Source organism: Rhipicephalus microplus, chromosome X, assembly GCF_043290135.1.
Source record: "Rhipicephalus microplus isolate Deutch F79 chromosome X, USDA_Rmic, whole genome shotgun sequence".
NCBI lineage: Eukaryota > Metazoa > Arthropoda > Arachnida > Ixodida > Ixodidae > Rhipicephalus > Rhipicephalus microplus.
The window spans coordinates 484,296,766-484,312,581 of NC_134710.1; the positions used below are offsets into that span (position 1 = coordinate 484,296,766).

Sequence of the window (15,816 nt, forward strand, 5' to 3'; positions counted from 1 at the left end):
TTCAGGTATAGGTTTATTCTGTGATCTTGCAAAGCCTGCCACAATAATTTAGGTTTGCTTTTTGTCATGCTTATTGCTCTACTGTAATTGTCCAATACGAATCATACCACCTTATTTAGCACCTTTTCAAGCTGCTTCGAGAGAACAGCTTTGTGTGAATCCCAACAAACACAACACTAATCAAATGAACTGTGAACATACACAAAATACAGCTACTCTTTCATTTTTTTCCGTTAACTGACTGAAATTACGGCAAACCAACATATTAAACTCCATCTTATGCTTAATGTGTGAACTGTGTCTATCCACCTTAATTCAGATGTTATAAAAATGCCTTGATATTTATATTCTTCAGCTTTCCTTAAGGTCATATTGCTACATGCATGTATATTGATATTCTAGGGGGCGACACGCGTGTGTGCCTGACAAGAAAGACGAAGAGTTGTGTCCGCTCCTCGATCGCTGGTGAACCGGTTACGCCATTACCGCTTGTTTTTAATATATATAATCCCCAGCCTCGGCGTTACGGCGTCTCTCCTTTTCCACAACATATTTGGTGAAGGTGGAACGTTCCCCGTCTTCACCACGAAGCTTCGCAGTGGCCGCACCGTTCAGTCTGGCCATGGCTACCAATGACAATAGCCCGTCAGAATCTCCATCTGTAGCTCCAGCCACTACATACCTGACGATGCCCACCCCCCGTGATCCCGGTACATTCTCTGCACAACCTGGGCTTGACGTTGACTACTGGCTCCGTATGTACGAGCGTGTTAGCCAGACGCACTGATGGGACCTTACCATGATGCTCGTCAATGTCATATTTTACTTGGACGGCACCCCACGGACGCCCATGAGACCGAGCTCACCAGCTAGGATACCTTCAAGGAGCGACTACGCGACATTTTTGGAGACCCATCCGGTCGCCAAATGGAAGCGTGAAAAGAACTCGTCACTCGTGTGCAATCCTCAACAGAGTCGTATGTCTCGTACATACAGGACGTGCTCGCGTTGTGCCGAAGTGTCGAGAAGCAAATGACAGAGAGTGACAAGGTGGGCCACATACTAAAGGGCATCGCGAACTACGCCTTCAATTTGCTCGTCTACACTAACGTCACGACTGTAGATATGACTATCAAGGAATGCCGCCGTTTCGAAATGGCCAAAAGCCGCCATGTTCTGCCTCAGTTTACGCGGCTACCAAACACGGCTGTTACATCCACTTGCACCGATTTCGGTGCCGCACCACCCATGCAGGACAGCGTGACACGAATAGTTCGACGGGAGCTTGAGGCGTCAAGTCCGGCACCATTTCCTCCACATCCGCTCGATCATGGCGCCGCAGAAACGCCTCCGCCGGTCTCCGTTATTCAAGCCGTCGTGAGGCAGGAAATTGCAAAGCTTGGTTTTCCTGTGGCCTGCTCTGTGTCCCGACCCGTCTCCAGACCAATGACAACAAATGCACCACATTTTATTCCGCGATCCCGCAATCCGGCGGAATGGAGAACTGCAGACGACAAGCCGACTTGCTTCCGCTGCCACCGAGTTAGTCATATATCCCGCTACTTCTGCAGCACATAGACGCCCTCAAACTGGAGCCCATTTTCTTCTACTCGACCATACGAGGACTCTCGTCGGTATTCGCCCAGTCTTGTGTACCCTTTTTTCGACATCCCTAACAGCCGCTCCACTGCTCGTTCGCAGTCACCTCAACGCCGCCGTTCCCCATCGCCCCAACCACGCCGCTATCCGTCGCCGGTCAACTACGGATCCTCTCGGGCGGAAAACTAGATCGTGCAGCTCCTCTGAGAAGTAGTGCTGCATCACTTGTGACTGATCCAAATCCTCCGTTGACGCTCCCCACTAATACGAACTTTATTGAGGTGTATGTGGACGACATTTCTTCGATAGCGTTAGTCGATACCGGAGCTCAAGTGTCCATAATGAGTGCTCATTTGTGTCGCCTGCTCAAAAAAGTTCTCACACCTGCAGAAACTAAACCCCTCCGTGTCGCTGATGGTGGAACTGTGGCCATCACTGGAATGTGCACCGCTCGTGTTGGTATTGCTGGCCACCATGTCCCCGTTTTATTTACGATGCTTGAAAATTGCCCGCACGCCCTAATCTTCGGCATGGACTTCCTATCGACGCATTCTGCCCTGATAGATTGTGCCGCCGGTACTCTGTGCCTAGAACTTCTTCTTCTTCCGGATTCTCACCCTGAACTCCCGAACAACCTGTGTACCACTGACTTCTTCCGGATACTTTTGTTTTTTTTTTGTTTTTTTTAATTGTTTATTTGATACCCACAGCGCCATAAGGCATTACAGGGGGGGGAATACAACATAGTTACACGACAGAACACAAGCTCAATTTGCGGCAAGTACAGTACAGCCTATCTAGATAGTAGGAAGTACACTGAATACATAACGTTACGGAGATTGACAAAAATGTACAAGAAATGCCAGCGGCTAACATACAGTAAGACAAAAACAAATACAATATGTATACCACACAACAAGACACCCGTCATCAACTGAACAATTTACTTGACTCTAACAAAGGAAAAAATGAATCGCTACCAACAGCGACAACGATCGCTGAAGGTAATCGATTCCACCTAAAGCTCTCACATACGTCGAATTGGCAACACCCTCTCCCGTGCGCGACGGTGATTATATTGTGACGCCGATTACTGATGTTCTCTTGGCGCGTGACATTACTGTCCCACACTCCGTTGTAAGCATGGCCTCTAACCGAATATATTTACCTGTTATCAATTTCGGTTTCATAAAACATGTGCTACCCCAAGGAATTTCGGTCGCCACGCTAAGGCCCTTAATTGACGATTGCGTCACCTGTTTTACAGCAGACGTATGTCCCGAGCACTCACACCAATCGCAGGATGCCACGTGCCTCGATGCGACCTTATGCTCCATGATCGCCCCGGACCTCAAACCTGAGAAGTCAACCACGCTATGCTGTCTTCTGGCTTCATACCGCGACATATTCGACATCGACAGCCGTCCACTCGGCCAGACTTCACTCGTCAAGCACCGCATTAACACAGGCGATTCTCATCCCATTTATCGGCGACCATACCAGGTGTCTGCCACCGAGCGTAAAGTAATTTAACAAGAAGTCACCAAGATGTTAGCTAAAGGAATTATTGAACCCTCTTTGAGCCCTTGGGCATCCCCCGTTGTGCTCGTTAAAAATAAAGATGGCACGTGGCGCTTCTGCGTGGATTACCGTCATCTGAATAGAATCATGAAAAAGGACGTGTACCCTTTACCCCGCATCAATGACGCTCTTGATTGTCTCCACGGCACTCGATACTTTTCTACAATAGACCTACGTTCCGGCTATTTGCAGATTGCTGTTGACGAGAAAGACCAAGAGAAGACTGCATTTGTAACTCCAGACGGCCTATATCAGTTCGAGGTTATGCCATTTGGGCTATGCTACGCCCCAGCCACGTTCGAGCGCATGATGGACTCTCTGCTACAAGGGTTCAAATGGTCAACATATCTTTGTTATATTGACGATGTCGTATATTCCCCAACATTTGAGACCCACCTTCAGCGTTTGTCAGCTATTCTCGACATATTCCGCACTGCAGGCCTCCAATTGAACTCGTCGAAGTGCCGCTTTGGACGCCGGCAAATGACAATGTTGGGCCACCGTGTTGACGCATCTGGTGTGCAGCCGGACCCGGAGAAAATTTGTGCAGTCCCCAGTTTTCCTGTACCCCGGTCATTTAAAGACGTCCGGAGTTTTGTAGGACTTTGTTCCTACTTTAGAAGGTTTGTGAAAGGTTTCGCAACCATCGTTCGACCTCTCACTGGGCTTCTTAAAAAAGACTTCATGTTTACGTGGGGTACCGACCAGCTTTTCTCATCTAATCACGCTTCTGACGACTCCACCTTTATTGGCTCACTTTGACCCATCCGCTCCGACAGAAGTCCGAACTGATGCTAGTGGTCACGGCATTGGAGCTGTCCTAGCCCAACGCCAATGGGGACACGACCGAGTTGTCGCCTACGCTAGCGGCCTCCTCACAGCTGCTGAACGCAACTATTCCATTACAGAGCGTGAGTGTCTCGCTCTTGTTTGGGCAGTATCAAAGTTCCGCCCATATTTATATGGCACAAATTTCTCTGTAATAACTGACTATCATGCGCTATGTTGGCTTACGTCACTGAAGGATCCTACTGGCCGGCTCGGGCGCTGGGCTCTGCAACTGCAAGAGTATACCTACACGGTGACGTACAAGTCCGGATGCCTACATCAGGACGCAGACTGTCTATCCCGCTACCCGGTTGCTGAGTCGAGCGCTATACTTGACACCGACACCGGCACTTGCGTCTTTTCTCTTTTGCAAATGACATGCATCTGTGATGAGCAGCGCCGTGATGCGTCCTTGCGTGTTATCATTGAGCGCCTCGAATCACCATCTTCCAATCAGTCCTATCGCTCATTTGTGCTCCACGATGGTGTATTATACCGCCAAAATTTCGACCGCATGGACCGGCCCTGCTGCTTGTCATTCGGAAACACCTTCGATCGGAAGTTGTAAATGAACTTCATGACTTTCCGACTCCCGGTCACCTTGGTGTCTCACGCACTTACGACCGAATACGCCGACGCTTCTTCTGGCCAGGGCTTGCACGCTTAGTCAAAAGATACGTTGCGGCTTGTGAGAAATGTCAGCGCCGCAAAACGCCATCGACACTTCCCGCTGGACGCCTTCAACCACCTGACATACCGTCGGAACCGTTCTTCCGCGTTGGCTTGGACCTACTTGGCCCTTTCCCTTGTCTTCCTCGGGTAACGAGTGGATAGCCGTGGCCACTGACTACGCCACGCGTTATGCCATCTCACCAGCTCTCCCAACAAGCTGTGCTACAGATGTCGCCGACTTCCTCCTCAAAGACGTGATTTTGCAACACGGAGCCCCACGGCAGCTGGTTACAGACCGTGGCCGCACCTTTTTGTCGAAGGTCCTAAAAGTCCTAGCCGACATCTTGCAGTCCTGTAAAACGAGACACAAGCTGACTATGTCATACCACCCGCAAACCAATGGACTCACGGAGTGTCTAAATCAAACTCTTACAGACATTCTCGCTAAGTATGTTTCTATCAACCACACCGACTGGGATCTCGCGTTGCCGTATGTCACATTTGCCTTCACTTCTTCCCGCCATGACACTGGTGGTTGCTCTCCATTTTTTCTGCTGTTTGGCCGAGAACCAACATTGCGTCTAGACACCGTCCCCTAGAGTACCCACCAGTGAATATGCCATGGACGCTATCACTCGGGCCGCTCACGCATGCGAAATCACCCTTACTCACCTTCTGACCTCTGAAGAGAAGCAACGGCACTTGCATGACCAACGACACCGCGACGTACACTTCCCGCCCGGTTCTTTGGTCCTGCTCTAGTCTCCGACCCGTCAAGTTGGCTTGTCAGAAAAACTGCTTACTTGCTACACAGGCCCATACCGAGTCCTTTGTGTGGTTACTCCTGTAACATGAAATTGGTCCTGCCATCCCGTCGCCTTCATGTGCCCAACAGGCTACCGATATTGTACATGTTGCGCGCTTGAAGCCCTGCAACTCAACTAGTGACATTGACATTTAGATGCGCCGAGACGGCGCTTGTGCTGCCGGGGGTTAGGCTACATGCATGTATAGTAATATTCTAGGGGGCGATGCGCGCGTGTGCCTGACGAGTAAGACGAACAGTTCACCGGCGTAACCGGTTCACCGCTCGGTCGCTGGTGAACCGGTTACGCCATTACCGCTGGTTTTGAATATATCTAATCCCTAGCCTCGTCGTTACAGCGTCTCTTCTTTTCCATAATAATATTATTCAGTGTATATGTGCAAGATCGAAATATGCGTTTTCTTGAAAAGGTGACGTGAAAACAGTTTCGAAGATAAAAGGACGCTTCCCATTCATCAAAATGTAATCCTATGTTTAAAACACCGTGCAGTAATGTCACTCTTTTTATGTCTAACTCTATAAATACCCAGTCAGCCAGAAATATCTTAATTGGAGTTTTAAGATCATTTGCAATATCATTAAAGAAAAGCAATAACAAATGGGGACCAAGAACTGATTCCGGCGGAACATCTGAAGTCACTGGAGTATATGTAGATGAGAAACCTTGCACAAATATATTCAGCAACCCATGCGACATCATGTTCATTCAATTTGTAGGATCATAGTTTTGAAATGAGAAGATCGTGTGCCACTGCATCGAATGCCTTTCTGAAATCGAGGAATATGCACTCTATTATTTGCACTTTATCTATCGCTAGAGCCAGATTGAAAAAAAAAATAATTAGTTGTTCAGGGCATGAAAAATCTTCTCGGAAACCATGCCGGGTTTATTTATAATTAAATGTCACATGATTAAAGTATAAAATAGTGCTTCATTAGTTTACATGTTATACTTGTCAAGGACACCAGCCTGTAGTTCCTAAGAGCATTTTTTGATCCACCTTTGTGTATGCTTGCAACATATGCCAGCTTCCAGTGAAGCGGTAATGAAGCCTCAGTTAACCGTTTTGAAAATAAATGAGAAATGTAAAAGTATACTATTCGGGAGCAATTTTTTAGAATAGTTACAGAAACGTGATCCGTTCTCCATGCGTGTGACAGCTCATTTTCTGTAATAACTTATGTAACCCCTCCACACCAAATAAAATCTCCGGCATTGGATTAATGTTAGTCTCGTAGGTCAGATTAACAATTGGAGAGAGTTTTAGCCGGAACACTAGTGAGAAAAAGTTGCTAATTAGTTCCACTTTATCAACCATGGTTGTTAAGGGAGGAATGGAATAATTATATTTACCATTAGAGGTGGCAAATTTCCAGAATATTTGGGTTCTGCAATGAGCTTTTTGTCAAGATCTATAAAGTAAATGTGCCGAGCCTGTTCAGCTAAACATTGAAAGCTGGTTTGTAAATGTGTCAGCTCCAACCAAGCCTCCCGAAACTTGCTTTTCTTATACTTTAAATAAACTCTCCTGGTTTTTCGCAGTAATATATGCAGCTGATAATTAAACCAAGAATTGTCTTTTGATTGTCCAGATAAAATAACTCTAGCAGGAATAAAGGCACCACACAATTGAAAGAGCTTCTTTTTAAACAGCTTTCATGGCTGTTCGCTTATGGATTCATCAACTAAAGCATCAAAGGTGGGAAAATAGGAGTCAAATGCTGATGTCGTTGCACAAAAAAAAAAAAAAAAAATCAGCATTTGTATACGCGTAAAATTTTCTGGGTTCCTTTTTTGGCACTGGCACATTTTGAGTGTTTATGCAGCAATGAAAACACGGTGGCCACTTAAACAAGGCAGTGTATTGATGGTTGTTATACAGTGCAGTCCACTTATAACGATACCACATGTAACGATATATCGGTTATAACGATGGGTCGACTTAACAGTCTCATTTTATGCATTGGGGCTATGGGGAAAAAAACCATATATAACGATATGTTATCCACCGCATATCGGATACAACGATGAAAAGTTTGCCGTGGACGGCATGTTTCATTCAGAATAATCGTAACATTTAGATTGATAAGTTCCTCTGAAACGAACTATGCCGAGACAAGACGAAAAGTTAGCGTAGGTGAGTACGTATTTGCCGCCACTGCAGCACAGCGCCGGCAGCGCGTCCCGGCCGTTCAGAACATGACCTACTACACTCCTGACCTGCCCAGAGAGCACCTCTTCCAGCGCCCACGTTCTAGTTCATACCTTCTGCCGCTAGGGCCGTCACCTACGAGCGGCGTGGCGCTAGGCAGCACCTGTTCGCTGTCGTCTGCTTCAGCCATCGCTGTGGCAGTGCAAATCGTTCTTATTGTGCATGAATTGTGTATGAATGTGTAAAATATGGCAAATAAAGCGATATGATTCCTCGTCAGAGTTGGCTGCATTCGTGTGGACGTTTGAAGCAGAAATAGAACCGTAAAAAAAGCACACAAAGGGTCACAGTGGCAAGCAGACGGGAACTTTTCTACAAATGAAGGAAAATTTATTATGAAAATATTTCTTGAATGAAAACGTAGTCCAACGAGATAAAAAAACTATTGTTAGGCAAATATACATTTCAAATATACAAATATACAAATATAAATATACAAATATGCAAATATACAAATATAATTTCTACGCAAATATACAGCTTTAGAAGTCAATCAACCAGTATAGCCTAACTACTAAAATGTAACACATAGCACACGTTAGCCTTTTCAGCAAAAAACAATCACACGTATAGGCAGTTTGTCACAGAAGCAGACGCATGGTATCAGTCCGTCGCCCTCCTGCCGGCCGCACAGTAGCAGACGAACAGGTTATAGGTAGCGCCACCTACGGCGAGCGATTGAACGAGAGCGGGGACACGCGCTCCCATAGGAACCCCGCTATCTGAACAGGTCAGGAGTGTAGTAGGTCATGGTTCAGAAAGCCGAGGAGAGCATCGCGAGTTGGCGCGACGCGCTACAGATGGCGCCAGCTGTGTCACGTTTTGCGCCTCGCCGCGCGTCGACCGCGGAGAGGCTGAGAGAATTTAAAAAAAAAATGCGAAAAGCAAAGCGCCGCGCTCCGCGGCTCCCCGCCTTCTACAACGGCAAGCCGGCAAGCTACTCGTAGCTTGCCGAACGAAAGTGGGAAAGAGAGAGAAAATAAAAAAAGCGAAAAGCAAAGCGGCGCGGCGGCATGGGGGCGGGGCCTCGTTGGCATTCCGGCTGTGTACCTCTGGCTGTGCTTTCTTCCTCCCACTGCTCCCACCCCGCCGTCGGTCAGTCTCTCTTCCTCAGCGAACCCGTGATGCGTTCTTCGGAGTAAGAAATAAAGTCTTGTTTTTGACATCCTACTATCTACAATATTTATTAATTGGTGGAAATAGCAAAATGAAGCCTGGAGCTACAAAAGGTACGTCCGGCGACGATTTTTTGGCGGCAGTCCAGATATAACGATTACTGGTTATAACGATCATATTTTTAGGTTTTCTCGATATCGTTATAAGTGGACTGCACTGTAATGGCAGGAACGTCACTAAAGAAGCAAGTCGAGTATATTCTCGTACCGTCATCACGTGATGCATCGTGAATGTTCTGCTGAAACACAAAACCCCAACGCGATAGAAACACGCAGAATACATAGAGCCAGTGACTGAAGTGGGATGATCACCGCTTAACATTTCTACATTTGGCAGATTGACATTTTTTTCTATTGTGATATTGTCATTGACAAGTTTATCAAGAAAGGGGGACAGCTGAAAGAAACGAAGTGCATTTATTTTTATCTCTACCTCTCCATGCTACTCGGGAGCCAGGTTTGTCTTGACTTGTAAAAACAACCAATGACGAGCTCAGCTCTTCAATCATTTTTTCTTTACAATGCTTTACTCGCTTGTTCTAGGAAAGGTGAAAACAAAAGAAAACAGAAGAAAAAAAAAGATTACTTTCCTTCGAAGGAGATATTGGCATGTCGTAGTTCTACACACCACGTCCGTGTTCCTTGCTGTTCTGCTAATGTTCTTTTTTGCACACCTCCGTTCTAAGAAAACTAAAGTGGACAGAAAGGATCTTTCAGGTCATAGGAACTGGATCTATCCATTGCGTGCTAACCTTGAAATTTTATTCTCTTTTGTGTTTATTCAGCTTGTTCTTGTATTTCTGGGTTTTATACTTTTTTTTGCTGTGAATCCCATCGTGTTTTTTGTTCATTTTTTTAGCTTTATTGTTTTACCTCTATGCATTGAATTTTTCATTTGATGTATTTTCTTTGTGTACTATTGTGCCTTTTTTTAATATCATGTATCAATATTTCACACCTCTTGTAGTCTCTATTTGAGACTGCAGAATCAATAAATACAAATAAAATAAAAATATAATCTTTATAAGCAGAATGCATTCATATTGTCACGGGGTCGTGATGTGGCCAAAGACAGGAGACTTTGCGTTGGAATTTAACTGTTTATTTGGGCGAACCTGTGCCCAGTAAACGGAAAGTCGGACTACCTACAGTAGCATTCTTGGACTGATAGCGGCGAACGGAGCATCGGCCGTCGATCAACAACTGACAAGCGGCGAAGCACGTCGGCATTTATACTCATGCCGTCGAATGTTCTAGCGTTATCGCTGGCGGTGGCGTAGGTTCCAGAATAATCTGTACTATTCGCAGAGTGGGCGTGATCTTATCGAAATGATCTACTACAGTCCGGAAGCTTCTCGAAAACTGCAGGCGCGGTTTGCGCTGAGAATCGTGTAGTGTTTTGGGACGATAACAAAACTTGGGAAATGGAACGTGGCATTGCCCCCCCCCCCCCCCTGAAAAAAGCATCGTCCCGATGCTTTAACTAAAGATGAAGGTACAACAATAATGCAAGAAAGTACAATGAATAAATTACGATACAATAACAATACAAAAAAACACTGTTTCAGTTTGTTAACGCGCATGAAATGGCTTGAGGCGCGCGACATGGATGACTTCAGGTCGCGATCGGCGTCGTTGAGAGTTCGTGATGCCGTCGGGGACAACCTCGTAATCAAGTGGGCCAAGACATCGAACCACCCTGTACGGTCCGAAGTACCGTCGCAGACGCTTTTCACTTTGTCCACGTCAGCATATCGGCGTCCACACCCAAACACGTTCATCGGGCTGGTATTCCACGAAGCGTCGTCGAAGATCGTAACGGCGGCTGTCGGTCGTCTGTTGATTCTTGATACGGAGACGCGCGAGTTGTCGGGCTTCTTCGGCGCGTTGCAGGTACTCACTCACGTCGAGGTTTTCTTCGTTGGTGACGTTGGGTAACATGGCATCGAGCGTCGTTGCCGGGCTCCTTCCAAAGACCAATTTGTATGGAGATATCTGCGTCGTCTCCTGCACCGCGGTGTTGTATGCGAAGGTCCTGTATGGAAGAATGGCGTCCCATGTCTTGTGTTCTACATCGACGTACATTGACAGCATGTCGGCGATCGTCTTGTTAAGTCGCTCGGTGAGGCCGTTGGTCTGTGGGTGGTACGCTGTCGTCCGGCGGTGGTTTGTTTGGCTGTATGCCAAGATCGCTTGAGTTAAGTCGGCAGTGAATGCCGTTCCTCTGTCGGTGATAAGGACCTCCGGGGCGCCGTGACGTAGGACGATATTTTCGACGAAGAACTTAGCTACCTCGGATGCACTGCCTTTTGGCAGGGCTTTTGTCTCGGCGTAGCGGGTGAGGTAGTCGGTAGCTACCACGATCCACTTGTTTCCGAAAGCCGACGTCGGGAACGGCCCCAGTAGGTCCATACCAATCTGCTGGAAAGGTCGGCAAGGTGGTTCAATTGGCTGCAGAAGTCCCGCTGGCCTTGTTGGCGGTGCCTTGCGTCGCTGACAGTCCCGGCATGTCCTCACATAACGAGTGACGTCGGTGGTAAGACATGGCCAGTAGTACCTTTCTTGTATCCTCGCGAGCGTGCGAGAAACACCAAGGTGCCCTGCCGTCGTATCGTCGTGCAGGGTCTGCAGGAGTTCTGGTCGCAGAGCTGAAGGCACCACAAGGAGGTACTTAGCTTGAAGCGGTGAAAAGTTTTTCTTTTGTAGAAGACCGTTTCGCAGGAAGAACGACGCAAGTGCGCATTTGAATACTTTCGGGATTTCGGCGGTCCTGTCTTCAAGGTATTCTATTAGGGCCTTAAGTTCCGGGTCGGCCCTCTGTCGTTCAGCGAAGTCGTCGGTAGTTATCGTTCCGAAGAAGTAGTCGTCATCCGGGTCGTCGGGTGATGGTTGGTCGACAGGCGCACGAGAGAGACAGTCGGCGTCGGAGTGTTTCTTGCCGGACTTGTAAATGACGGTAATGTCATATTCTTGAAGTCTCAAGCTCCATCGTGCGAGGCGACCTAAAGGGTCCTTCAAGGTGGCTAGCCAACAGAAGGCGTGGTGGTCGCTCACAACTTTGAAGGGCCTACCGTAGAGGTAGGGGCGAAATTTCGACGAAGCTCAAATGATTGCGAGGCACTCCTTTTCTGTTGTGGAATAATTGACTTCTTTCTGCTTTGGATAGCGATCGGCTGGCGTAACTAATAACCCTTTGAAGTCCGTCAGCCCTCTGCACAAGAACGGCGCCAAGACCTTTGTTGCTTGCGTCAGTGTGTATTTCTGTCTCGGCGAATTCGTCGAAATGGGCAAGTAACGAAGGCGTCTGGAGGTGATGTTTAAGCTCCTGGAAAGCGTGTTCCTGTGGCGTTTCCCACTTGAACTCCACGTCGGCCTTGGTAAGGTTAGTGAGAGGATCGGCGATGCGGGCGAAGTTTTTCACGAACCGCCTATAATAGGCGCACAGGCCTATAAATCGGCACACCGCCTTCTTGTTAGTGGGCGGCGGGAAGTCGGCGATCGCGGCTGTTTTCCGTGGATCAGGACGAACTCCAGACTTGCTAATAACGTGCCCCAGAAACAAGAGCTCCTCGTACGCAAATTTGCACTTTTCTGGCTTCAGTGTGAGTCCGGACGTCTGGATGGCTTGAAGTACTCCTTCAAGGCGCCGAAGATGCTCGTCGAAACTCGAGGAAAACACGAAGACGTCGTCCAAGTACACAAGGCAAGTCTGCCACTTCAATCCTGCCAGTACTGTATCCATAACGCGTTGAAAAGTTGCAGGCGCTGAGCAAAGGCCGAAGGGCATCACCTTAAACTCGAAGAGGCCGTCCGGTGTTATAAACGCCGTCTTCTCTCGGTCTCTTTTGTCGACTTCGATTTGCCAATAGCCAGTCTTGAGGTCCATTGACGAAGAGTACTTGGCGTTATGGAGCCGATCAAGTGCGTCGTCTATTCGTGGGGGAGGATACACGTCCTTTCTTGTGATTTTGTTCAGGCGGCGATAATCGACGCAGAAACGTAGGGTCCCATTCTTCTTCACTAACACCACGGGGGATGCCCATGGACCCTTGGACGGCTGGTTAATGTCATCCCGCAGCGTTTCATCAACTTGTCTCTTCATGGACTCACGTTCTCGCGTCTAAACCCTGTATGGACTCTGACGGAGTGGTCTGGCATTTTCTTCGGTTATGATGCGATGTTTTGCGATTGGGGTCTGCTGAATTTTTGATGACGACGAAAAGCAATCTTTAATTGCAGGAGCAGGGCCTTGAGCTGTTCTTGCTTATGGTTCGGAAGTCTGGGATTGACGTCGAAAGCTGTGGGAGGGGCTTGGTTCTTCTAAGCAGGTTCCGCAGAATCGGCGAGGGCGAAAGCACTGGTCGCGTCCTCACTTTCTTCGATGTATGCGACCGTTGTTCCTTTGTTCACATGTTTGTACTCATTGCTGAAATTTGTGAGCATAATCGTTGCTTTGCCTCTCCGCAGCTCTGCAATTCCTCTTGCGATGCAAATATTTCGGGTAACCAACAGATGCTGACTGCCTTCAACGACGCCTTCCAGGTCAGGTGATTTAGGAGCGCCGACTGAAATAATGATGCTGGAGCGAGGTGGAATGGTGACTTGTTCTTCCAGCACATTCAAGGCATGGTTTCCTGACAGCTTGCGCGGCGGTAGTGCTTCTTCTGTAGATAACGTTATCGACATTGTTTTTAGGTTGATGACAGCACCATGGAGGCATAAGAAGTACATGCCAAGGATGACATCTCTCGAGCAACGCTGTAGGACTATGAAGTCTGTAGGATAAATACGGCCGTTAATGGTGACTCTCGCTGTGCAGATTCCTGCAGGCGTTACGAGATGACCTCCGACTTGTGCGGATTTTAGGGCCTTCCCAAGCTGTCCTAACTTTCTTTAACTTCGCGGCGAACGACCCACTTATGACAGAATAGTCAGCTCCAGTATCGACGAGAGCGGTCACTTTGTGGCCGTCGATAAGAACGTCGAGGTCGCTAGTTCGCCGTCTCGCATTACAGTTAGGGCGTGGCGTCGGGTCACGGCTGCGTTGGCTTGTTCCGCTGCTTCCATGTTGCGTCGTCAGGCCACCTTCGGTAAGTGAGCTTTCGTCGTCAGGGCTTTGCCTGGTTGGCGTTGTGTTCGGAAAGCTCTGTCGCGGCGTTGTCGTCGTCGTCGGATCTCCGGTAGTTCGTCGCACAGCAACCGCACCTCCATCGGTTGCTGCCCTTAGTTTCCCGGATACGGGCTAGGCGACCGGCCCCGCGTTGGGCCAGAGTACTGTCGGGGGTGCGGTGACATGCGGCGGCTGGGCGACGGCGAACGGGAAGGACATTGTGGTGTCCATTGAGTTCCTGTCAGGTAGTCGGCGATGTCACGTGGCCGTTCTCCTGGCTGCGGGACGCGGTGCATTGACGGTGAAGCCACGCAGTGCCATCTGTCGGTACTGGCAACGGCGGTATGTGTGTCCGGCCTCGCCGCAGTGGTAGCAGAGCGGGCGGTGGTCAGGGGTGCGCCAGACGTCATTATTCCTCGGTGCACTGCACTGGGCCGCTGGCGAACGAACGGTAGGACGTCGGTGGGGGTTGTGGCGGCTGTGGCGTCTGGCGACGGAAGTGCGATGGGGCAGTGTTTTGGTGTGCGCGTGGAGGAGGGGTGTGGTGGCGAGCTGCAGCAGCATAGTTCATGGCTTGCAGCTGATGCTCTTGAGCCTGAGAGACGCCCAGCGATTGCTTGATCTCCTGGTGTACGACGTCCGCGATGGATTCCACGTGAGGCTGCGCTGAAGGAAGTAATTTTCGCAGCTCTTCTTGCACGATCGCTCGGATTGTCTCCCGCAAGTCAGTGGTTCCAAGCGCTTGAATGCCGGCGTAGCTTGCAGACGAGAAGCTACGGTTATATTGCGGCGTGCGCATCTCGAGCGTCTTCTTTATCGTAGATGCTTCTGAAATGAATTCGGCGACCGTCTTTGGCGTGTTTCTGATCAGCCCGGCGAAGAGTTTTTTCTTTACTCCTCGCATGAGCAGACGGACCTTCTTCTCCTCGGACATGTCGGAGTCAGCGTGGTGGGAAAGTTTAATCATATCTTCCGTGAATAGCGCCATGTTCTCGTTTGGCATCTGCATGCGGGTTTTGAGAAGAGCTGCGTCCTTCTCCTTGCGCACCACACTTGCGAAAGTAGTGAGGAACCTGGCGCGAAAGACGTCCCACGTTGTAAGGCTTCGCTCTTGATTCTCGAACCAGGTCCGAGCAGCATCTTCTAAGGCGAAATACACATGCCGGAGCTTGTCATCGTCTGTCCAGTCATTGAAGGCGGCGACACGGTCAAACCTTTCGATCCAGCTTTCAGGGTCTTCCAGTGGCGAACCGTGGAAAGTTGGCGCCTCTTTGGATTGCCGGAGCAGGAGTGGTGCAGGCTGCACGGGGGCGGTCATGGTTGCAGTAGTTGATGTCGGGATCCAGGTCTGCCTCGCTGCTTCAGGAAGGGGCCCGTACTCTGGTTGTAGTCCCCTCTGCCTGCGGCTTGTTCGCTGTTCAGGGTTAGCGTCCGTGTCTTCTTGGCCGCTTGGGCTGGGGTCACGGCTTGCAGGGGGCGTCCGGAACATCAAAGAAGCAGCACCTCCACCAGATGTCCCGGGGTCGTGATGTGTTCGAAGACAGGAGACTTTGCGGTGGAATTTAACTGTTTATTTGGGCGAACCTGTGCCCAGTAAACGGAAAGTCGAACTATAGTAGCAGTCTTAGACTGATAGCCGCGAACGGAGCGTCGGCCGTCGATCAACAACTGACAAGCGGCGAAGCGCGTCGGCATTTATACTCTTGTCGTCGAATGTTCTAGCGTTGTCGCTGGCGGTGGCGTAGGCTCCAGAATAATCTGTACCGTTCGCAGAGTGGGCGTTATCTTATCGAAATGATCTACTACAGTCCG

At 48.9% G+C, this 15,816-nt stretch overlaps 1 protein-coding gene across 8 annotated transcripts in view; it reads left to right on the plus strand.

Annotated features, from left to right (window-relative positions):
• The window catches only part of LOC119160785 (motile sperm domain-containing protein 1), a 146,626-nt gene that overhangs the window by 16,119 nt on the left and 114,691 nt on the right, over positions 1-15,816 (plus strand). The window contains exon 1 of one of the 8 annotated variants that reach the window (XM_075880891.1): positions 8,438-8,948. The exons of the other annotated variants lie outside the window; for them this stretch is intronic. Coding sequence (XP_075737006.1) covers positions 8,927-8,948 — 22 coding nt within the window. The 5' untranslated portion in view covers positions 8,438-8,926. Of the gene's footprint in view, positions 1-8,437; positions 8,949-15,816 lie in introns of those variants that run through there. 8 annotated transcript variants of the gene reach the window in all.